Genomic DNA, 26,006 nt, shown 5'->3' with positions numbered 1-26,006 from the left:
AAGGAAGCCAGAGTAATCTAGAAATAGAAATGAGGGGGCAAAGCATGGAAATGGGATACAATCAGTACAAAGAAATATAGCGTCATGTTTGAGGAACTGAAAGCTGGCCTGTATAACTGGATCATAGAGGATGTGGTGGTAGTAGTGCTTGTTGTTTGTCCTTCATTGTCTAAGAGGACCAATGACATTAGGAAGGTGATGTTGTGACTTGCAAGTGAATTGCATTTAAGTGAAGCAGGACTGTACAAAGTCACCGCCCTCTCTTCCGGAACCATCTGGGTCCAGTGGCAAAATACAGATCAGGACAAGGAGAGATGGCCCTGGATGAGGATGGGGAGGGAAGGAATAACTCACTCCACTTCACATATGTTGCCCTACCTGGTTTCAATGCCCCTCCCAGGATAAGCTCATCATTTCTAAACTTACCATCAAGTTGCTAACTCAAGCCTTGATGAACACCATCCACCCTGATTGGAGGGCTGGAGCCCTCTTCCCAATGTCACCATCTAGAGTCACATTCCCCCACTCAGCTTTCCTGCTTCCTTTTATACACTGTCTCGCCCTTTTGATTGGATAGGAACTGTCTTTCTTTTTATTAATTGTATCTCCAGAACTTAGCACAGTACCTGGCTCATAATAGGTTTTATATACATATATTATATATATATATATGTCTATGTTTGCATGTGTGTATGTATATGTATATACATATATACACATAGAGAGAGATATTTATATATCTATATATCCAGCATTTATTATATAATAAGCACTTGATAAATGTTTTTCCATTCCATTCAATTCTAAGAATCTATCCCTGGCTGCAGTCAATTATTAGGGAATTCCTGAAGACCATACAAAGGAACTTGTGTTCTTCCAGCAAAGTTCATATCTATCAGGAGGGGTCAAGTAGCAATATGCAGCTCTCCTGTTACCTATTAAAATAAGCATTTTAATAAGCAATAGTGCCATTGTAGTGTCCCACTCATAAAAAGGCACAATTTTGGCCCTAAATAAGGCCCCTTTTCTGACTTTCCAATCTTAGCCAGTGTGAGTCATTCAAGCTTAAAACCTTAGCATTCTCTTTGAGTCTTTCCTCTCCTGTATCCACTATGTATAATAAGTTACCAACTCCTGGTAATTATGCCTCTCTTTCATATTGTCCCTTTTTTCTGTTACTAGTGTCACCTCTCTAGCCCATAATACTTCATGCCTGCCTTATTGTCATAACCACCTAATTGGCCTCCTCATACTCACCTTCTTCCCATCTAATTCATCACATGCACTGCTACCAAGTTATTCTTTCTAAAAACGCTGCTTTAATAGATTATTTCCCTGCACCAAAACCTTTAGTGTCTCCCTGTTGCCTGCAGAATAAACTCTAAGTTTCTCAACCTGTCATTCAAGGTCTGTTATTTTCACCCTTATTTCTCACCTGTTTCCAAATGCTTATGATTTAGTACCAAATACAACACATTTATTCCTGCCTGTGTTCTTTGACTAATCTTGTAGCACCTACTTATAATGTTTTTTTTTCCTTTCTCAAGTCCTAATCAATCTTCAAGGCTGACACTCTGATAGGAGTGTTGTAGAGGAAAGAGCACAACTAAGAATCTAGAGCCCTGAATTCTCTTCCTGTCTCAGTCTCTAGCTAGCTCTGGGACCATGAGCATATCATTTTTCTCTTTTTCCTCTCTCTGTTCAGTGTACATTATATGTACTTAGTAGATATCTTTTAAATTGAGATATATTAATCACCTGCAGAAGTATGACCGGTTGCTAGAGATCCAATCTCACATACAAGAAATGGCTTTGAATATTGCTTCTGACATTCATTGGCTGTGTGACCCTGGAAAAATCACTCAGCACTCAAGGTATCCCTCTGAGACTGTAAGCTGCAAAGAAGGTGCCTACCTGCATTGGTAGAGGATGGTTTTTCACTTGACATCAGAGGTCCAAATCTTAACCCTAATAAACTGAAAGAATTAGGCTAGACAATATTTTGCATCTCCTCCAGATCTCTTTCTATGATACTTTTCCTCATCTCTTTACCCCGCATCACTCTCTCCCTCATCTAAACACCAATAGCTGTTCTCCCAGTTGTACACATTTAGGCTTTGATTATATATAGTCTGCTATTGTTTTTTAATGGTTTCTCATGTGTATACCCTGTTTCTCCAACAAGATTATAAGGTCCCAGAAGGCAAAGGCTAACCCCAAGCCTTCATACAATGTCTTGCTTGTATAATATTAATTTAACTAACTTACTTTAATGAAGTAATTTAACTAATATTAATATATTATCAGAATGTTATTAAAATGAATTAATCAAATTAATATTGTCACTAATATTCATTATTGTGTTATAAATTATTGTATGTTAATAATGTATCATATAATAAATAATGTTATAATAGTAGTCTCCTCCTGACTGAAGACATACACTTTCAGTAATTCTGGACAGATAAAATATGATAGGCACTGAAGGACAAATTGAGTAACATTTTGAATTTACATTGCTCTTCTGGGAGTCCACTGCATGTTTCAATATGTTTGGGATCTTCAAATAGCTTTGGCTAGCATTTTGATGCAATTGTAAACATATACACATTAGCTACTGTATAGCTAATGAAGTATTTGACAGAATACAACTTGGTTCTATTACAATTCTTAAAATATCTTTTGATAGTCTTGCCTACTCTGAAGGGACAGACACAGTCAGTAGAAGCTGGTCCCTAAGATGTCACCTAATTTTACAATAGATGAAATATAGCTAATGTCTAAAATTATCATGACCTATTAAGCAAGGAAGGATTTGAGTAGAGGATCCTTCCAACTTTTCTAGCAAACACTTAATTGGTGATGGGGGTAGGACAAAGTGTCAAAAGGAAGTTCTCTAGGTATATTTGTTCTAGAGGTTTCTTTCATCTCCCAGTCTAACACTGTTGGTAATATGCAATTATTATAAGGAATTATAATATATAATAATATAATAAGGAATTATATAATAATAAATATAATAATAATAAGGAATTATAATATAATGTGATTATATTATAAGGAACTTCAGAGTTCATATACTACAACTCCTTCATTTTACTTTGCTATAGAGAGATTAAGTACCTTTTCCAAGGTCGCACAGAGAAAAATGATACTTTGCAATCAATAAATGAAAAGTGTTTACAAAATATGGAACATGCTGTCATTTTCTTCATCTGGGAAACTTCTGTCCTGTGCTCTGACACCAGTGGCAAGTTAATAAGAATTTATTAAGACATGGGAGACAATAGCATTTGTTGGGTTGGGAGGCTGCCTCAGCCATGCCACAGGAACCCATGCCCCCAGGACAGTGAAGGGAATTGGACATATGACCTGGGGAAGATCTAGGGTACTTCTGCTGACAAGAAACACCAGACTCAGCTGAAGAGAGTGGTGGAAGGGAGGAAGAGGGAGGGATGGACCTGTGAGAAGGAACCAGAACACACCCTTAAGTGACAAAGCAGTGTGGTGAGACACTGCTGACTATGGGCACTTAACAGGAGCATTGAGGTCTTGGTTTGAGTTCAAGGTCAGAGGGGAGAAGTGAAGAGGATCAGAGGTCAGAGGCATCATCCCCCATACCCCAGGACTAGAGGTGATTATAAAAACTATATTATTAAAAAAAATGTGCACAGGCAACAGAGAAAGAATCCAACCATAGAAGGCTTCTATAGCAATAGAGAAAACTGGGGTTCATCAACTGAGGATACTGAAACAAAGAAATTCTCTTCTACCCCAAAGAGTAATGTCAAATGGTTACCTGCCCAGAAAGAATTCATTTAAGAACTTTAAAAAGACTTTAAAAATCAAATTAAAGAGATTGAGGAAGTAATTTAAAAGAAAAATAAGAATAATACAAGAAAACCAGGAAGATTATGACAAGAAAGTCAACCAATTAGAAAAGGAAATGCAGAATCTTAAGGAAGAAAATGACTCCTTGAAAATCAGAATTGAGCAAGGGGAAGCCAGCAAACTTACAAGAGACAAAGAAATTTTAAAAATATACATAAAGAATGAAAAAAAAAGAAGAGAATATGAAATATCTCGTAAGAAAAACAATGGATCTAGAGAACAGATCAAGAAGGGGAAATATAAGAGTAATTGGACTACCTGAAAGTTCTGATCAAAAGAAGAATCTTGATACAATAATACAAGAAATAATTAAAGAAAATTGCCCTGAAGCATTAGAACAAGAGGGGAAAGTAGAAACAAAAAATCCACTGATCACCACCTGAAAGAGATCCTTCAAGGAAAACCCACAGGAATAGTATGGTTAAATTCTGAAACCCCAAAATCAAGGACAAAATATTATGAGCAACAAAAAAATATTACATATGATGATACTACAATTAGAATCACAGAAGACCTAGCATTAGTGACACTAAGAGATCACAGGTCTTGGAACATTCTATATAAAAGAGCAAAAGAGCTGGACCTCTGGCTGAAAATATCATACCGAGCAAAGCTAAGCATAATTTTTAATGGAAAAAATGGACATTTAATCAACTTTCAGGACTCTGCTAAAAAAGAAACCCTGAACTCAATAGATTTGACATACAACAGCCAAGATAAGGTACATACAAATGGTCAATTACAAGGTACTCAAAGAGGATAGAATATTTACCTTTAATATAAGGAAAATGTAAAACCTATGTCTAAAATTGTTACTTGTAATTAGGTAGTAGAACTGAGTATTATATGACTTTAAAAAGTAAAACTGTTCAAGAATACCTAAAAGAGTAATTCTCGGGTGGTCAGGTGGCTCAGCGAGTAAGACCACTGGCTCCAGAGTCGAGATGACCTGGGATCAAATCCGGGCTCAGACACTTAGCACCACACCCAAAAATAACTGGCCAAAAATAACACCAAAAATAACCTTGAGCAAGTTACTTAACCCCAATTGCTTAAAAAAAGAGAGAGTAATTCTCTTATACAAATAAGGTGCAGGAGGAAGAACAATACAGAGGAATTAGATGGGGGAAGAGGGGCTGTTCGTTCTGGAAACTTTCTTTCATTGGGAATGGGTTTAAGAGGGGAAAATGCATATATATCTAGAAAAGTATAAAAGTCTTCTAAATTTTAAAAAGAAATAAAACTCTAAGGAGATAGGAAGGGGGGAGAGGATAAAGGAAGGATCTTTAGAGGGGAGGGGGAGGGAATAGGCTAAAAGCCGGATATAGAAGGGTGTTTAGATTTAGGGGAATGGGAGGATAAGAGAAGGGATTGCTAGAGTGGGGTTAAATAATGGGAGAACAAGGTAGCAGGTAGAAGTAGAGAAGTTAGGAGAAATTAGGAAAAAAAGAGATATGCACATAGAAACAAGATTAGGAGTAGAATCTCTTAGGGAAAGCATATGTTCATATATGTATGTGTATATATGTATACATGTACATACATGTGAATGTACATACATGTATGTGCATGTGGATGTACATACATGCAAAATCAAAAGTATCCATGGATATATATATATATATATATATATATATATATATATATATATCCATGCTCAACTGTAGCCTTGGGGTGGCAGGTAGGGGGGGGAAAGGCAGGAAAAAGAACAAAGTGAAAAGTGTACAGCAGAGAACAAAAGAAAATCTATGAGGAAAAAAGAAAAATGGATAACTTTCAACTTAATGTGCAGTATTTAATATATAGGCTTTCTTGAAATGATAAGTTATTGCTGTATATTCTGAATTCTCTCCTATGTTCTGCTGTGCATATGAAATTTTTTTCTTTTCTAATTTTATATTTAAGTTTCTAATTTTTCTTTTTCTTTTCTTATTATGTATTTAAGTTTTAGTATTTGTCTAAAATTTTAAAAGAAAAAGAATGAAGAACAACCAGCTAACTATATATTAATCACTGTGCTAAGTGCTAGGGATATAAATAAAGGTGAAAACAATCCCTGCCCTCAAGGAGCACAGAAGCTAATATGGGAGATGACATGCTAACACCTATATATAACAACTTATATATAAGGTAAATTGTAGATAATCTCAGAGGGAAGTCACTAGCATTAAGGGAGACTGGGAAAGGCTTATTGCAATAAGTGGAAAATTAGGTGAGACTTGAAGGAAGCCTGGGAATTCAGGGAGTAGATATAAAGAGGAAGAGAATTCCTGGCATGGGGGACAACTAGTGAAAAGGCAGAGAGCTGGAGTGTTGTTTACAAGAAAGAGTAAGGAGGTTAAGGTCACTGGAGTAGGGTACATGGAGAAAAGAGAGTGTGAAAAGACTAGATACATAGGAAGCTGCCAGGTTATGAAAGACTTTTAAAGCCAAACAGTGAATTTTATATTTGCTCCAAGAGGTAACAGGGAGACACTGAAGTATGTTGAATGGGGGAGAAAAGAGAAGAGATCTTCCTAAAGTGCAGATCTGGCCACGTCTCTCAAATGGTGGAGAGGAGAGAAGAGACACAGCCAGATCTGTGGTTTAGGAAAATGTCTTTGATAGCTGAGGGGATAATGAACTGAAGTGGGAACAGAGTTGAGTCAGGGAGAACAAACCACAAGACTATTGCAATAGTGTCTATAGAAAAGCTGAAGGTGGGCAATATAGATTGATGTTTATCAGCATGAATGTTAGCTCTTGCCATATTGGTCTTAGGAAAGAAATCTTTTTTTTCTTATTAAAAAAAATTCATGCATTTAAAAACATTATTGTGGGAAGTTGCTCAAAGGCTTTACCAGATTGCCAAAGGGGCAGGATTTGAACTTGTAGCCTTGGGGTGGTGGGTAGTGGGGAAGAAGGTGGGAATATAATGTACATTATCGATATATATATATATATATATACTATGTTATCAGTATGCATTTTTATGAAGGATATTTAACAAAGGATGAAAGACTGAAAGGCTAGCGTTTCTAAGTATTTTTAGCATCTAAGGTTTAACATGCATTGCATTGTTATTTAGTGTGATACTAGTTATTTTGTTTTCTTTCAATAGATGAATAAAACATTTCAAGCATCCAAAATGAGAAGGCAGTATGTCATATCCCACGTTGCCAAAGTCAGGTATGTATGTAGCATAGTCAAGTATCCATATACTAGTATCATCTGCAAATAGGTATGGGGTTGAATCATCTTCCTTTCCCTTTTCCCAGTGCTCTTTCTCTAATGTGACCAACATAGTGTTGTTAAAGAATTGAACAAATCTAAAATGTGGGTCTTAAATCCTTTACTGCTTCAATTGTGCAAGAGGGAGCTCAATCAGTTCTATGAGGCTTGAAATTAACCCAAATGAGGCAATTAGATTGGAGCCATCACCCACAGTAATTTTACAAATGTTTGCACCACATTTCATGGAAAGCAGCTGTGATAAAGGCCAGAACTAGCAGGCCCATTGATTTCTCCTCTCTCTGGGCTGATTTTGGTTCCCTTTGCATCAAACAAAAGGTTGCAAATTTTAGAGTAAAAGTATCTAAGATTCCTGCTTACTTAGTCCCAAACTATAGGGCTTCAGAGGTGGCTAGGTGGGGTAGTAGATAGAGGACTGAACTTAGAGTCAGAAAGACCCAAGTTCAAATCCTGCCCCTTTAGCAATCTGGTAAAGCCTTTGGGCAACTTCCCACAATAATGTTTTCAAATGCATGACTTTAACAAATTACACTAAAATGCAGTTACCAAAATAGTTTTCAAGAAAGTTCTCAGTTTCAAATTAAGAATTCTTGAATTATCTAAAAAGATTATAAGACTCAAATAGGGTAAAGACAATTGTCAAAAGTCTACAAAGAAGACAATCATCAGATAGTTAACAGTAGAAATATCTGGAAGTAGGTATTATTAATAAGGTCACCAGTGTCTTGAAAATAAGAGTTCAAAAGAGTTTAGTTTAACCGTTGGGTTAGATCAAAGAACAGGCTTTGTGACTAACAGTACTGAATTAGTGAATCACACACACAGGCACACACACACACAGACACACACAGACACACACACACACACACACCTGCCTTGGGGGAGGACTGGTCCCAAAATCTCTAGGCCTGGGCTAAGCCTATAAGGAGAGATCAAATAGGTTAGGTAAATTCATCTGCTAGTTGACAGATTGCAAGGGTGGGTATGATTGGATCATAGATCTAGAATTGGAAAGGATTTTGTAAGTCATCTAGTCTAACCCCTTCACTTTACAAAGGAAGAATCTGAGATGCAGAGAGATTAAACAAATAAGTAAGGTCCTTGGCAAACATTAAAGCATTATATAAATGCTAACCAAGGTCCCCCGGGTAATGTCCAAGTCAGAATTCAAGCTCAGGTCCCATAATTCTAAATTCAGGCCTCTTTCCACTGAATCATGTTGGTTCTGGAATCCAGCCAGTCATTATAAATGCCTGTCTCATGCATCAGACTCTTTCTACTGGCCTCCTGTTCCACTTATACAGAATGGAATCCATTTCTCTAAATGGGTACATCCCTGCTTATATACATTTATTTTTACCATTTGCAATTGGTCATCAGCATCACTCTCCATAAAAATTTATTTAGCCTGGTGCTCCACTAGGTGCCAAACAGAAAATCTTTCTGGATACAGAACAGTTGAACTTGGCTCCTGGTGACACCACACCCCATGGCAAGTTGGGTGCAGAGTAGTTTCACTATGCTTTCTACACCAATGCATTCTGCAAACAGAAAGAGAATTTCCCTGAGAATGAAAGATGAGATTTGAGTTTGTTGAACTGACCATTGCTGTCACTGTTAAACAAGAATTCAAAGAAACTCATTTTGGAAATGCAACAAGTCCAGGACTTTGTAGAGAATAAAGAGAAATTCTTGTGGTTTCTTTTTATCATCTATTTATTTTTAAGCATTTGAAAATTTCTTAACTTTCAAATTCTTTCTCTCCTATCCCTCCCCTAATCACTGGAAAGGCAAACAATATGCTATGAATTATGCATGTGAAATAATGCAAAACATTTCCATAATAGTCATATCACCAAGAAAAATTTATAAAGCTAAGAAAAAGTATACTTCAATTTGCACTCAAAGTTCATCAGTTCTTTTTCTGGAGGTGGGGAGTAGCATTTTTCATGATGAGTCTTTTGGAATTATCTTGCATTGTATTGATCAGAGTAGTCTTTCACAGTTGATCATCATTACAATATTTCCATTATGTGTACAATGATCTCCTAGTTCTGCTTGCTACATTTTGAATCAGTTGGTATAGGTCTTCACATGTTGTTTTGAAATAATCCCCCTTATTTCTTATAGCACAATAGTCATATGCTGCAACTTGTTCAGTCATTACCTAAATAATGGACATTTCCTCCATTTCCACTTATTGTCTCTACATAAAAGTTGATGTATTTTTGCACATGTGTACTTTTCCTTTCATCTCTTTGGTGAATAATAATAGTGGTATTGCTAGATCAAAGGGTATGTACAGTTTTATAGCCCTTTGGACATAGTTCCAGATTGTTCTCTAGAATGGTTGTACAAGTTCACATCTCCACCAACAGTTCACTAGTGTGCCTATTTTCCTTCATCCTTTCTAGCATTTGTCATTTCTGACAGGTATGAGTTGGTACCTCAAGGTTGCTTTAATTCGCATTTTTCTAATCAATAATTATTTAGAGCATTTTTCTTATGATTATAGATAGCTTTGTCTTCTTCTGAAAACTACCTGTTCATCTTTTGACAACTTATCAACTGAAGAATGGCTCTTATTTTTATTTGACTCATTTCCCTACATATTTGAGAAAAGAGAATTTTATCAAAGAAACTTGCTATAATTTTTTTTAAATTTTACTTCATTGTCTATGGTCCTTTTAGCAAAATGTAGCTTCCCTGATTATCTCTTTTAAGTGGTTCTATTTCTGTTTTTCCTTTGAGATCATAATTGCCACCTCTGCCTTTTTTATTTCAGCTGAAAGACATTAGATTCTGCTCCATCTCCTTATTTTAGCTGCATATCTCTATGTTCCAAGTGTGTCTCTTGTAAACAATATATTGTTGGATTCAGGTTTCTAATATATTCTGCTACCTACTTTCATTTTATGGGTGAGCTCATCCCATTCACATTCACAGTTATAATTATTGTGTATTTCTCTTCAACACATTTTCTCCTGTTTATGCTCTCTCTTTATATCCTATCCCTCCCCAAAAGTCTGTTTTGCTTCTGACCACCACTTTCCTTATTCTGTCCTTTCTTTTATCATTTCCCCCCTTTCATTTATTCCCTTCCCTTCCTATTTCCCCATTGGGCAAGGTAGATTTCTATACCCAACTGAGTATGTATGTGTGTGTATCATCTTCCCTCTTTGAAGCAATCCTGATGAAAGTAAAGTTCAGGCATTGCTGGTCCTATTTTCCTCTCCACCACAAAAGCTCTCCCTTATGTGCCTCTTTTATATAAGATTGTTTCCCAGTGCATCCCTTTCCCATACCATCATTTTTGGGGGGGTCATCGCAACATAATCAACTCATTCCTGTGCTCTCTGTCTATATAGATTCCTTCTAACTGCTCTAATAATGATAAAGATCTGAGGAATTACATATATCAACTTCCCATATAGGAATGTAAACAGTTTCACTTTGTTTCATATGATTTCTTTTTCGTGTTTACCTTTTTATGATTCTCTTTAGTTTTGTGTTTGAATGCCAGATTTTCTATTCAACTCTGGTCTTTTCATGAGGAATGCTTGTAAGCCCTTCATTTCATTAAATATACGTTTTTTCCCCTGAAGAAGTATACTCAGTTTTTGTTTTGTTTTGTTTTTTGTTGGGTTTTTTTTTTTTTTGCTTTTGGGAGGGCAATTGGGGTTAAGTAACTTGCCCAAGGACACACAGCTAGTTTTTGTGTTAAGTGTCTGTAATGTAATGCCAAAAGAAGGCAACTTCCCAAGTTCAAAATACCAGCATAGGTGCTCTCTATTTTATTCAGTGACAAACCAAGAACAGAGAAGATCAAAACGTGACATCATTCAAAATACAGCATTTACTAAGTGTGATTAAATAATCTCCAAGTACTACCCCACCCCAGGACCTTCCAATCATTCAATCAATTACAAAGTCCCTGTTCTAAATACTACTCCACCCCTAGGCTATACCTTAATTAAGTCCACCACAAAACCCCTCTTCTCAAATGGAGATTAGTTTCCAAACATAGGTAAAATACATTCATTTGCTCAACCATAGAACACTAAAAGGTCAAAAGTTCCCCACCCCTGGATCACAATTGAATCTACCCCAGAGTTACATCAAGTTTAAACACAGCACTTAATACCCAAATGGAGGTCTTTTCTTCATCTTGACAAGAGGCAAGTTCTCAGCAATCTTAGTTCCTGGGGAGACAAGGCTTAGCAAGGCCATAAGGTACATTGCCAGTCCCTTCATGAATTTATCCTCTGTCTGTAGAACAGTCCTAGAACCCCTGAACACATTAGCAAAGCCCTCTCCCAGGATTTCTGTAAACATACAACAAGAAAATCCTTCTTCAGGGCTTCTGAACCAACAGAAAGGCTCCCAGACCCCTGCAACAACAGCACTGTCCCTCACCAGTGGACAGTATTCATTCTGTCTGCAGGACAGTCTCCAGACCCCTGCAACAACAGTACTGTCCCTCACCAGTGGACAGTATTCACTCTCTGTCTGCAGGACAGTCGCAGGCCTTCTTAGCGAACAGCCAGGTTCCAGGACTTCTTCAACAAAAGGACAGTCTTTCACCAGTGGACAAATCTGGCAAAATAACATCAAAACAGACAGACAAAGTACCAGCAAAACAGCCATGTCTCCTCAGTCCTTGGCAGCTCAGGGGGCAGGTCTCAAAAGTCCAGGGCAATTCAAAGCGGCCACCAGCAATTCTCTTAGTCTCTCTCTCTCCACGAGGTGTTGCTTCCAAAAAAAATCTTCCGCCTCTCTCTTGTCTCTCCAAATCTACATCACCAGCTCCTCCCAATTCAGGACTTTCTTTTCACATCAACAAGCCCATCCCACAGGTGGGATTAACAAACTCTGGGTTTTAACACAATCAATTTGAAAACCAAGCCAATACAGGGGAATCTTTAATTGCCATTACTATCACAGTGTCTGAGGCCAGATTTGAACTCAGGACCTCTTGACTCCCAGGCCAGTGCTCTACTCACTGCACCACCTAGCTGCCCCAATATATTCAGTTTTGCCAGGTAGTTTATTCTTGGTTGTAATCCTGGCTCCTCTGCCTTCTAAAATATCCAGAATTTGCCTCTGCTCCTCTAATGTGGAAGATGCTAAATATTGTGTGATCCTGACTATGGCTCCTCAGTATTTGAATTTTTTCTTTAAGTCTGGTTGAAATATTTCCTCTATACCTGGGAGCTATGAAATTTGATTATAATATTCCTCAGAATTTTCATTTTTGGATCTTTTTCAAGAGGTCATCAGTGGATTCTTTCAATTTCTGTTTGACCTTCTGGATCTAAGATATTGGGGCAGGTTTCCTTGAAATAATTTCTTGAAATATGATTTCAGGCTCTTTTTAGTCATGATTTTGGGTAGTCCCATAATTCTTAAATTACCTATCCTTGATCTATTTTTGAGGTCAATTGCTTTTTCTGATGAGATAGTTGACATTTTCATTTTTTTTCATTCTTTTGATTTTGTTTTATTGTTTCTTGATGTCTCATGGAATTAACAGTTTCCAGTTGGTCAACTCTAATTTTAAGGAATTATTTTCTTCCATGAGCTTTGTATTTCTTTTTCCATTTGGGCAATTCTTTTTAAGGAGTTCTTTTCTTCAGTGAATTTCTGTGCTTCTTTTACCATTAGGCCAATTCCGTTTTTCAAGGCATTATTTTCTTCAGTATTTTTTGTGCCTCCTTTATCAAGCTGGTTAATTATTTTCATAATTTTCTTGCATCACTCTCATTTCTTTTCCCAATTTTTCTTTTATGCTCTTCCTTTAGCTCTTCTAGAAATTCTTGTTGTGCTTACATCCAACTAGAATTTTTTAAGCTTTTGTTTTAGGCATTGTCACATTGTTGTCTTGTTTTGAATTTATGTCTTTATTTACCCTGCCATAATAATAGCTTTTTCTGATCAAGTTGGTTTTGTATTGTTTTGTTTGCTGTTTGATCATTTTTCCAGTCTACTAATTGACTTTGAACTTCATGTTAAGTTGGACTCTGTTCAATGCGGGGGTGGGGGGAGCAGGGAGACCCTCTCCCAAGCTTCAAGATTTTTTATGTTGCCATTTCCAAAACTAGTTCTGGAGTTCCACAAGTTTTTGGTGCTTTCAAGGTGTGGTGATCCAGGAGGAGTTGGGGTCACTGCTTTCCTGGTTTGCACTCTGATGTTTACCCAGGAAGGGCCACTGATCCTCTGTAGTCACAAGTTCTAGGGCTCCTCTCTACCCTGGAAATATGTCTCAGAATGTCTCTGGGCTGAGAGCTCCTGAAGCTGCTGAAGTCACCTCCAAAGCCTACCCCTGGTGCTGCCAATGCATGCAAACTTACCCAATCCCAACCCTGGTGTCCGACCTCTCCTGCCAACCTCCTATGTTGCCTTGGGCTGGAAATTTGTCTAACCCTGATTTGTTGGCTATGCTTCTCCAAAATTCAATCCAAGGTATTATTTTAAAATTATTTGGAGAGGAATGTTGGAAGAGTTTGCCTGGGTTGCTGCCTCTAATTCATCATCTTAGCTCCACATAAGGAGAAATTCTGAGTATCGTGATGATTTCACTAGACTACCACTGAAAAGAAAAGAATAGAAAATTCTCATGTATAATATAGCATTTGTGAGATCTTTGTAAAATGATGTAAAGTGCTATAAATCTAAACTATGGTACTTCTTTAGATCCTTAAGAGGAAACTGGAAAACCTAGGGCATGTACAAATTCAAATTTTATTACTACCTCTAATAAGAGCTAGCATTTATAGAGTGTTTTAAAGTTTATAACTTGCCTTACATACATTGTCTCTAATTCTTAAAATCTTTTGAAGCAGATCATATTATTCCAATTTTATAGATGAGGAAAATGAGACTGATTGAAAATAAATTACTTGCCCAAGGTTACATAACTAATAAGTATCTGGCATAGAATTTGGACTCCAGTCTTCCTCACATCAAGTCCCAACATTCTATCTAATGTACCACCTAGCTACTATAGTTAAAATAATTCAAACCTACTCCAAATTAGGAATATGTTCAATATTTGAATCACAGATATTGGAGTGAAAGGAAGAAACAAATTTTTGGCATCTGTTGTTCTGATAAAGGAAGAAAACAGATCAAGAATAAAAACTATAAAGTTAGACAGCAAAGGGTGGGGTGCCCTTGAAGTTTAGCATTTCCTGATCCAGTAAGGCATAGGACTAATAACAATTAAAAGTTCATTAGTTCTGAATTGCTCTCCAGATTAGTTGGATCTATTCACAACTCCACCATCAGTGCATTACTATTCTAATTTTTTCACATTTCCACCAATATTTATCATTTTCTTTTTCTGTTATATTAGCCAATCTAATAGACGTGCAATATTACCTCAAAGTTGTTTTAATTTGCCTTTCTCCGACTGTAGCAGCATGCACCCAAGCATACCCAGGATAGCTGCTAGCACAGGTTCTTAGATCTGCTTTTCTAAAGGAAAGCAATTCAAAATGGATTAACAATTTTACCTTAATCAATCAAACATATATCATTTACCTAGTTCAGGGGGAAAAGTCAGCACCCTGAGCTTCAGAGAATACAAACAGAAGTTACAACAGAAAATAACACAATTCAGCAGAAAGGGCTTCCAGCTATCTGACCATTACATCCATACCTAGTTAGTTGCCAGAGAGGGAAGCACCAACATCTGGGTTTTCAAAGCTGGGGGGCTCAATGGCTGCCTAGAGTCTCATCTGGCCAAATCACACAACTCTTTCCAAAGTGAGCCCCCAAAGCAAAACCTCACATCAGGGTATATATATATATATATCCTTCTCCTGGGTCAGAGAATGTCACAACCCTCTTGACCCACTGCCCAATCACAAAGTAATGAGGTGTGGGCATTCCTGAAAAACAAGCCTCCCACCACAGGCTCCATGTGACCACATTCAGCCTATTAGGGGACAGAGTATATTTTCAAATCAGGGAAGGTTCTCAGAGTCACTTAAGCCTATCAAAGGGCCATGGGGCAGGAAAAATCTTCAGATTCCCATTCCCATAACACTGACCAATAGTGATTTAGAGCATTTTTTTTCACATGACTATAGATAACTTTGATTTCTTCTGAAAACTGCCTGTTCATGTCTTTTGACCATATATCAACTGGAGGATGACTCACATTCTTATAAATTTGACTCAGTTCCCTATATATTTGAGAAATCAGGCCCTTATCAGAGAAACTTACTGTAAAATTTTTTCCCAGTTTCCTGATTTCCTTCTAAAACTAGCTATATTATATTTTTGCAAAAAAAAATTAACATAATGCAATCAAAATTATCCATTTTACTTCCCATGATCCTCACTATCTCTCATTTGGTTGTAAATTCTTCCTTTATTCATAGATCTGACAGGTAAAAATTTCCATGCTCATCTAATTTGCTTATGATATCACCCTTTATGTCTAAATCATGTACCTAGTTAGATGTTATCTTGGTAAACAATGTGATATGATAGTCTATACCTAGTTTCTGCCAAATTGCTTTCCAGTTTTCCCAGGAATTTTTATCAGATATTGAGTTCTTATCCCAAAAGCTTAGATTTTGGGGTCTATCCAACAATAAGATTACTATTGTCATTTACTACTGTGTATTGTGTGTTTAATCTCTAATCCATGTCTTAGCCACTACCAGATTGTTTTGATGATTACTACTTTGTAATACAGTTTGAGATCTGGTTCTGCTAGACTACTTTACTTCATATTTATTTTTCATCAATTCCCTTGATATTCTTGACCTTTAGTTCTTCCAGTTGAATTTTCTTATTTTTTTCTAGCCTTATAAAATAATTTTTGGCTAGTTTAGTGGTATGGCACTAAATAAGTAAATTAATTTAGATAGAATTGTCATTTTATTATATTGGCTCAGCTCACCCACAAGAAATTAATATTTCTCTAAATTTTTAGATCTATCTTTATTTTGTGAAAATTATTTTATAATTTTTTTCATATAGGTCCTGTGTTTGTCTTGGCACATAGACTTGCAAATGCTTCATACTGTCTGTCATTATTTTATGTGGAATTTTTCTCTCTCTCTTCCTACTGGACTTTGTTGGTAATATATAGAAATGGTGATGATTTTTGTAGGTTCATTTTATGTCATGCAACTTTACTAAAGTTGTTAATCATTTCAATTAGGTTTTTAGTTGATTCTCTAGGATTCTCTAAACATACCATCATATTGTTTGCGAAGAGTGATGGTTTTGTTTCCTCAACACCTAGTCTAATTTCTTTTTTCTTTTCCTGTCTTATTGATGCTAGGTGGTACAATGGATAGAGCACCAGGCCTTGAGTCAGGACAGTTCATCTTCCTGAATTCAAATCTGGCCACAGACACTTACTAGCTATATGACCCTGGGCAAGTCACTTAACTTTGTTGCCTCAGTTTCCTCATCTGTAAAATGAGCTGGAGAACCACCCCAGTATCTTTGCCAAAAAAAACCCCAAATGAGGTCACAAAGACAACAATAACAACAGTATTTCTAGTACAATAGTGAATAATAGTGGTGATAATGGACATTCTTGTTTCACACCAGATCTTATTGGAAAGTCTTCTAGCTTATCTTATCTAATTTATTACAAATAATGTTTGCTAATAGTTTTAGATAGATACTAATTATCATTTTAAGGAAAGCTTCATTTATTCCTATACTTACCAATGTTTTTAATAGGAATGAATTTTTAATTTTGTCAAAAGCTTTTTCTGAATCTATTGAGATAAATTTTTTTTTTGCTTTTTGCTATCAATATGGTCAATTATGCTGACAGTTTTCCTAATATTGAACCAGTCCTGCATTCCTGGTATAAATTCCACTTGGTCATAGTGTATGATCCTTGTGATATATTGCTATAATCCCCTTGCTAGCATATATTTAAAATTATTGCATCAATATTTATTAGGGAAATTGTTCTACAATTCTCTTTTTCAGTTTTCACTCTTCCTGATTTGGCCATCAGCACCATATTTGTGTCATAAAAGGAATTTGGCATGACTCCTTCTTTGCCTATTTTTCAAATAGTTTATAGAATATTGGAATTAAATATGTTTTAAATGTTTGGTAGAAATCCATCTAGTCCTGAGGATTTTTTCTTAGGGAGCTCATTTACGGCTTGTTGAATTTCTTTTTCTAAGACTGGATTATTTAAATATTGTGTTTCCTCTTCTCTTGTGAAGCATAACTTTTTTTTCTTGCTTTTTGGAGGGGCAATTGGGGTTAAGTGACTTGCCCAAGGTCACATGACCAGTTTTGTGTTAAGTGTCTGAGGCTGGATTTGAACTCAGATCCTCCTGATTCCAGGGCCAGTACTCTATTCACTGTGCCACCTAGCCACCCCGTGAAGCATAAATTTCTAAGAAGATTTCATTTAAATGGTTGCTCTGAAGTAGGCTTTGAAAAGAATTCTTTTCTGTTACATAATCCTGTATCACACTTCAACTTTTCTCTTTCTTTCTTTCTTTCTTTCTTTCTTTCTTTCTTTCTTTCTTTCTTTCTTTCTTTCTTTCTTTCTTTCTTTCTTTCTTTCTTTCTTTCTTTCTTCCTTCCTTCCTTTCTTCCTTTTTCATTTTTAATCATTTATGAAAAAGTACCCCCCAGTTGATAATTCTTTATCTGACTTCATAGATAATCATGAATAAAGCATTATATCGATATTGTAAAAACCAAATTGTGAAAATCAATCACAAATTTAGCAGCTTTTACTTGCCAGGAAATTTGAGCCAGTCATTCCCTTCACTTTCTTTTATATCACTTAGTTTCCCTTTCTTCAGATATTACCCTAAAGAAAGGAATCATAGAAGTTAACTACAAGGGGCAGTAATCTATCCAGGAAAGGGATCAGTAATACAAATGATGGGAGAGGGTTTTTGGAGTTATTATATTTTATTTCATTTTGCTTTCTGGAGATCAGAAGGCAGGACAATTGGGGTTAAGTGACTTGCCAAGGTCACATGGCTAGTGAGTGTTAAGTGTCTGAGGCTGGATTTGAATTCAGGTCCTTCTGACTCTAGGGCTGGTGCTCTTTTCACTGTGCCACCTAGCCACCCCACTGGAAGAGTTTTTAATAAGCTATGTCTGGAGAATAGGAAGTGTCAGAGGTATGAAGACTGCATGAAAAAAATAAATCCAGTGACTCCTAAATTGTAACCTTTTGCCAGGTGAATCTGGTAAAGGAGAAGAGGGAGAAAAAAAGAAGGGGAAATGAGAATTATAAGTAATTAAAATTCCCTTTAGGTCAAAGGCTCTTAACCTGGGATCCATGTATTTATTTTAAATATATATTTTTATAATTGTATTTCAATATAATTGGTTTCCTTTATAATCCTCTGTATTTTATTTAATGCATTTAAAAACAAGTCACTCATTCCAAGAAGGGGTCCATAGGCTTTACCAGACTGTCAGGTTAAGAACCTCTGCTTCAGCCCATATCTTTCAGGAAATGAGAAGGTATTTTATAGTTTAATATTAAAGATCCATTTCTGTTTCTTTGATGTGTAGCTAAAGTATGTCATCTAGGAGAAAAGGTCAGAGAGACACACCTCTGGTCTGACAAAATCCCTAAAGTGAGTAGAGTAATATGATCAGTGTTTGGCACAAACACTCCACAAAGTACATAGGATTTGTCCGTTCAGATCTGAAAGGATGGAGCTATTGTATCTGAAGTAGCAATATGGGAAACAAAAGATAAAACGGGGGAAAATAACCTGTAAATTAAATGCAATTGCCAATGGTCTAACACTGAGCCAAGGAAAGAAATATAATGTTTATACACCTGAAAGGAAAATAATCTGATAAGGTATGACTTGAAAAACCAAATACCATAATGACAACATGAAAATTATTCGGTCCATTCTTTTGATTCCCAAAGTTCTTTGTCAGTTAGTCAATGAGCATTAATTAAGCATCTACTAAGCAGCAGGCATTGTGCTAAACTCTTGGATACAAAGAAAGCAAAAGGCAGTCCCTGCTGTCAAGGTGCTCACAGTCTAATGGGGGAGACAACATGCAGACATCTATGCACAAACAGGATTAGTTGGAGATAATCAATGGAAGGAAGGCAGTAGATTTAAGGGGAATAGGAAAGGTTTCTTGTAGAATATGAGATTTTAGTTGGGACTAAAAGAAAAACAACAACAGGAAATCTAGAAGACAAAGATAAAAAGGGGGAGAATTCTGGGCATGAGGGACGGTCGATGGAAAAGGCCTAAAATTGGGAGATGAAATATCTTGTGTAAAGAACAGCAAGGCAGCCAGTGGTACCAAATCACAGAGTATGTGGGGATGAGTAAGGTGTTAAAGAACTGGAAAGGTAGGAGGGAATCACCAGCTTATAAAGGACTTTGAACACCAAAGAAGATTTTATATTTGATCCTGGACATGATAGGGAACGACTGGAGTTTATTTTATTGGGAGAAAAGGGGTGAGATGATCAGACCTGTGCTTTAGGAAGATCAGTTTGACAGTTCAGTGGAGAATGTATTGTAGTGACTTGAGGCAGGGAGACCAACCAGTAGCTTATTGCAATAGTCCAGGCATGAGGTGATGAGGTCCTCCACCAGGATGGTAGCAGTGTCAGAAGAGAGAAGAGGGAGTATTCATGAGATGTTACAAAAGTAAAAATTGGCAAGATGGCAACAGATTGGATAGGGGGAGAAGGAAAGTGAGGAGAGGGTGATGACACCTATATCATACCTGGGTGGCTAGTGGTATCTTCAATAGTAAAAGAAAAGTTTGGAGGACATGAGGGTTTTATGAGGATAATAATAAATGAAAAATGTGATAAGATTAAGTTAAATGTTCCGCTTTACTGATCAATAAAAGCAAAAGAAGCTGAGAAATATGAAGGTTTCAGGATCATTGTCCAGAAATTCAAAACTCCAAGAGAAGTATAGATGCCTAAGAGATGCTGGGAGAAATGTAAAGGTGAAGAGGCAGGTCATGAAAAAGATGACAGCAGAGAGTTCTGCTACTAGGATAGCAGTATTAACTCGTGTTTTCTGACCTATTTGCATACCTGTATCCTTCGCAGCAGAAAAGGAGGCAAAGGGTGATAAGAATCACATAGCTTTTAGATTACCTATAAACTTTAAATTAACACTGAGTATTCTAAATGTGAATGCTTGTCCAATGACGAACAAGTAACATAACTGCTATTGGCTGAATTCTTCCTATCTCGGCACTCTTATAAATTGAAGCCACAATAAAGAGTTATACTTAGACAGAAAAATGGACCATAGACTCTTCTTGGAAAGGTAAAGGAAGAAATTGACAGAGCTGGTTTTTATCATACATCCAAAGGAAACAAGAAACGTTATTTCATGGGGTATTTGGTCATCTCATATTGCATACAGATAAGTATTTCCAAAAAGACCATCTTGAAAGTAATTGTACAGTGAGGAGAGCACCAGCCCTGGAATCAGAGGAAGTATAATCTCAGACACTTACTAACTGTTTGACCCTGAGCAAGTCACTTAACCCTCATTGCCTCAAAAAAAAATGCAGCTTATATACCACCATTGGTCACTGAGGATCAAGAGTACTTTGAAAAACCTGATAAATGCCTCCATATTAAATCACCATATACTATGGTATTTGGTGAATTCAGTGAAAAGGTGGGAGAAAGGTGAGAAGTATATAGGAAAGTATGATTCAGGAAAAAGGAACGAGAAAGGTCAAACAAACCACATGCCTTTATATCACACACTTGCTTTGAGATGGGAATTGTTAGGTCCTAGGTACACCAAGTACCAAATAATATGACAAAAAACAAAATAGATTATATCTTAACAAACAGGAAAAATCTTGCTACTGATGTAAGAATTAACTAAATAAATTCTTTTTGTACAATCAGACCACTGACTTGTCAGGACAAATATCAAAATTAGTAAAAAGCAAGTAGGAAGAATAATAATGAGAATAAGATATCTGGTATGGTGGTATACCCCTATAATCACTACTACCAGGAAGATTGAGGATGGTAGATCACTTAAGTTTGAAAATTCTGAGTTGCAATAAGCTAAGCTGATCAGATGCCCACACTAAGTCTGGCACCAACATGGAAAGCCCTCAGGAGTCAGAGTGCCATTAGGCTGCCTAAGCAGGGGCAAATCTGATCAGGTCAGCAACTGAGCAGGTCAGAGTTCCCATGTGGATTAATAGTGGAATCAAGACTGTGAATTGTGACTTCACATCTAGCCTAGGCAAGAAAGGGAGACCCAATCTCAGAGAAAAAAAGACAGTGTTCAGCTGAAGCAACTTAATCCTGAACTATTTAAACAAGTAATTTCAGTAGTAATGAAAAATGGGAATGAATGGCAGAAATATAGTGATACCAATTATAATAACTTTATACCGATGTTTAAACATTGTAGCTCTATTACCATGACAAGAATATCAAAAGATATCAGAAAAATCAGCAAATATTTGTTGTTTTTGCCAAGTGGAGACACATAGAGGCAAAAGGAAATAGCAGTTTAGAATAAAAACTTGTTTTCTAAAATCTTATGAAGAATGATGGAAGACTGTGAGTAGTATCATCTCTTAATTCAGACAGAAGTAGTATCGGATAAAACCAGTTAAAAGAAATCTTGGCAAGAGATCTAACTAAGCAAAGTCATCGCACAGACATGAGGACAAAACATGGAAGGAAATCAATATAATAATAAAAAAAGGAAAAGATCTGTAAAGTTGTTATAACTACTTTCACCAACCATGGGACTGTGAGACTACCACATTTAACACCTAATATCACAGTACCAGAATTATTTGTACAGGAAGTAGAAATCGAAAAGAAGAGAGAAAAGATGGGAACTGCATACAATTTGCATCACGTGTATTTAGAAGAGGTCCATGCTGGAGGATACACACTGGTGAGGGCGCCAAAGCATCCATATTCAAAGTATCAAAAAGGATAGCAAAGGGATGGGAAAAAAAACCTCAGATATTATTTAAAATCCTCCCTACTCCTAAAAGGTTATTGAGAAAACAACAACTATATAAAAATATGTCTGGTCTCCCACATATACAAATCTTCATTTGAGTCATCTATACTTGAATGCGGGCATCTACCCAAAGATAGTTAGCAGAGAATGAATGGACTTTCACAAGTAATATTAACCAATGGACCACATCTTTAACATTTAATAATTAGCTAAAGACATAACAAATACAGTATCTCATTGTATCTATAGTTTATTACTTTTGGAAAAGCATTTGATTCAGTAGTAGAAAACTCTACCTTATAGTTCTTCATCAATAGGTTTTCTCCCATCCATATATCAAAATCATTCAAGATTCCTTATAACCATAACAATATAAATAACTTCATTGCTGGCCCTCTGATTATAAACTTGGGTGAAGAATAAAATAGAAAGATATATATTTGCTAAAGATATTTAACACTGTTATGGAAGAGATACAGAATAAAGTCTAAGCTGAAGAAGCTTTCTCTATGGAAGGCTAAGTTCTCCATTGGCTCCTCTTTTTAGATGACATTGTGCCAGTTGCCTCAAGCACTGTAACATCATGGAAACTCTTGGAAAATTTCTGTAACCTCTCAAAAGCATTAAGCATGACCATCCACGTAGGAATTGTAATGGTAATATAATTTTGAATTTGAAGATCCCTTTGTGTTGGCAAAAGTAGCAGGTACTTAGCACTTAGTAATTCATCAAGCCTCTGTTGGGGAAACAGTATGAACTCCTGTCTCCTGTTACTGATGTTACAGGAAGAGGTTGGCTGAAACAGGAAGCTAATGCTGTGTGTATATAAGGAAAAGCCCCAGAGAGGCACAGTCAGAGTTTTCTTGAGACCAGGATCTGGTGGCACAGCAGCTACAGAAGAGAGAATGGAGAACTGAGCCAGAATTTCCTGAGAACTTGTGGTGGTAGAGCTTCTTCTGAACAGGATCCCAGGAGCCAGGAGCCCAGAAGCCAGGAGCCCAGGTGACTGAGGAGGCATGACTGGGATGCTGAGACTTTGTTTGTGGCTTGGCTGAGCCTTGAATTCCCTGGAGCAGAAATGGTGAGGAATCTGACATGGACCAGACCTGTGAACTTCAGTGTGGAGCAGGACTTACCCAGAGAGCTGGACAAGAAATTGGGAGCTGTCTGCCAGTAAACCCAGGTGACAGTCTGGTGAATCCAGGTTGAAGCAGGGAATCTGAGAACAGACCCCAAGTCAAGATGAAAAGACCTCTCCTTAGGTACTGAGTAATTATGGAATTATAGTTTACTAGTGACCTAAGGGGTGGAGGGTTTTGTGTATGATACTTAGTAATTGATTGCTGAATAATTGACTGATTGAGTTAATCAAGACTTTGCCCCAAGAGTGGAAGACTTGTGGTACTTTGAGACTACTGATAAGTGATGACTGCTTGAGTTAACTTAGATGCCCCATGAGTGGAAGACTTTGACTATTGTACCTTGAGACTATGTTGTGAATATTATATTGTGATTTTCTGTGATAAGTTGTAATATTGTGAATGCTGTACCTTGATTTTCTGTGAAAGTTTTGCTTTGATTGTTATGGAATAAATAGAGTGATCACTATACTGTATAATCAGAACCTTAAAAGCTGTTCACAGTAGCATTCTTATAGAAAGCTGCTTGTGCATAGCACTACAGAAATAGCCAAGTAGATGAAGAATGTCAATTACCCAGATTATGACATGAGTTTGAATGGACAATCTTCAGAGCTCATATATCACAATGTATTTCTGAACAAGGTAGCCTAAAACTGAATGGGACAAAGAGAATACCATCAGGAAATTGCAAAGACCATCTAATGATTCCAAGTTTTCCATGGAAATAAAAGTCCATCTTTTTATTTTTTTATTTTATGTTATTTTTAAAGCAATCGGGGTTAAGTAACTTGCTCAAGGTTACACAGCCAGTTATTTCTGGGTGTGGTGCTAAGTATCCGAGCCCAGATTTGATCCCCAGGTCATCCCAACACTGGGGCCGGTACTCTTACTCACTGAGCCACCTGGCCGCCCCTAAGCAATTGGGGTTAAGTAACTTGCTCAAGGTTACACGGCCAGGTGTTTCTGGGTGGGTGCTAAGTGTCTGAGCCCAGATTTGATCCCCAGGTCATCCCGACATTGGAGCCGGTGCTCTTACTCACTGTGCTACCTGGCCACCCCTAGGTCCATCTTTTTAATACCAATATTTTTTTTTAATGCTACTGTATGTCAGTAAGGCATTGAATACGACAGTATGAAGATTTTAAAATGATTATCACACTGAGGGTAATGTAGAAGCTTTGGAGGTGGCTGTGATCATATGCTAAGATAAGCTCCAAATGGAAAAAATGACCCAGATCTGAATAGTCACATCATAAACAAATTAGAGAAGCAAGAAAGAAATTACCTTTTATATCTATGGATAGGAGAAGAGTTTGTTATTAAACAAGTAATAGAGAGGATCTCACAGGATCAAATGGAAAATTTCAATGAAATAAAATTGAAAAGTGTCTGTGTGGACAAATCTAATGTAGTTAAAAGTTAAAGAGAAACAACTTAGAAAAAAATCTTTGCCACAAGTTTCTCTGATAAAGATCTCATATCTCAGATATGTAAGGAACTCATTTGTTTTAATAAGATTAAGAGTCATTTCCCAATAAATAGACAGTTAAAGAATATCAACAGGTAGTTTTCAAGAGAAGAAATCTAAACCATCAATAAACAAGGGAAAATGTCCCAAATCACTAATAATTAGTGAACAAAGAATTGGACATGACCGAAAAAACTGAACAACAAAATGGTTCCATCTCACACACACAGCAAGATTGGCAAAGATGACAAAAGAGGAAAATGACAAATGCTAGGAGGGCTGTGGAAAAGAGACATACTAGTACACAGCTGATGGAACTCTGAATTGGTCCAACTATTATGGAAAGCGATTTTTTTGGTTTGTTTTGTTTTTTGAGGGAGGAAGGCAAGGCAATTGGGGTTAAAGTGACTTGCCCGAGGTCACACAGCTAGTAAGTGTGTCAAGTGTCTGAGGTAGGATTTGAACTCAGGTCCTCCTGACTGCAGGACTAGTGCTCTATTCACTGTGCCACTTAGCTGCCCCTGGAAAGCAGTTTTTAGCTATGCACTAGAAGATACTAAACTGTAACTGTAAATAGCCCTTTGACCCAGCTATTCTAGGTCTATACCCTAAGAGACTGAATAAGAAAGAAAAGGACCTATATGATCAAAAGGGGTTATATTTATATTACTGTATTTATAAGTATTCTTTTTGCAGTGGCTAAAACTTAGAAGCTTGGGGTAAGGTAGGTACCTTCCTTTTGGAAAATAGCTAAACAAATTGTAGTATATGAATATAATAGAATATTATTGTGCTGAAGTGTATAGGGCGTTCAAGGAGGACTGACATATCTGGTATGAGGGCTTGTCAAGCCCTTTTTAGGGCAGCTCATCTACTTTGGGTGTCTACCTTCACCCACCTCTCACTTATAGCTCCAAGAAACTAGCATACACAGCAACTACACTCCAGTAAACCATCTCAGAAGATGAGCTAAACCAGGTTGAGGATAACTGACAGACCTCAAAGCTATCAGTGAGTTAGGGGGGTATCTACCAGAAGTATATGAAGACTTTCCCTGGTAGAATGGATGATAAGAACTATTTGTTCCTACAACTATGAGGTGTCTGGAATAGGTGTTGTGGAATAGGTACTGTTGTCCTGCCACCAGACTTTGATAAGACAGGAAGAAAGAAGCTGACAACTGGGCAACTCTGTATCACTGAAATCCAATTCATATATATAATATATATATATACATATATATATATCATCACCTGTGATGTCATTGATCCTCTTCAAAAATGAGAGATGAACAAT

The 26,006-nt window shown here is 36.8% G+C and overlaps 1 protein-coding gene across 1 annotated transcript in view; it reads left to right on the top strand.

The window, feature by feature from the left end:
- LOC138174764 (transmembrane protease serine 11C-like) overlaps nucleotides 1-26,006 on the top strand; it is a 130,333-nt gene that overhangs the window by 28,794 nt on the left and 75,533 nt on the right. Inside the window, exon 4 of the mRNA XM_069105048.1 lies at nucleotides 6,992-7,059. Within this exon, the coding sequence (XP_068961149.1) occupies nucleotides 6,992-7,059 (68 nt within the window). The remainder of the gene's footprint in view (nucleotides 1-6,991; nucleotides 7,060-26,006) is intronic.

The sequence above is a fragment of the Petaurus breviceps genome, unplaced genomic scaffold (genome assembly GCF_028583685.1).
Source record: "Petaurus breviceps papuanus isolate PSGF00001 unplaced genomic scaffold, PetGlider_PUasm1.0 76, whole genome shotgun sequence".
Classification (NCBI taxonomy): Eukaryota; Metazoa; Chordata; class Mammalia; order Diprotodontia; family Petauridae; genus Petaurus; species Petaurus breviceps.
Note: the sequence above shows the minus strand (reverse complement) of the source record. Positions and strands in the feature narration are given on the sequence as shown.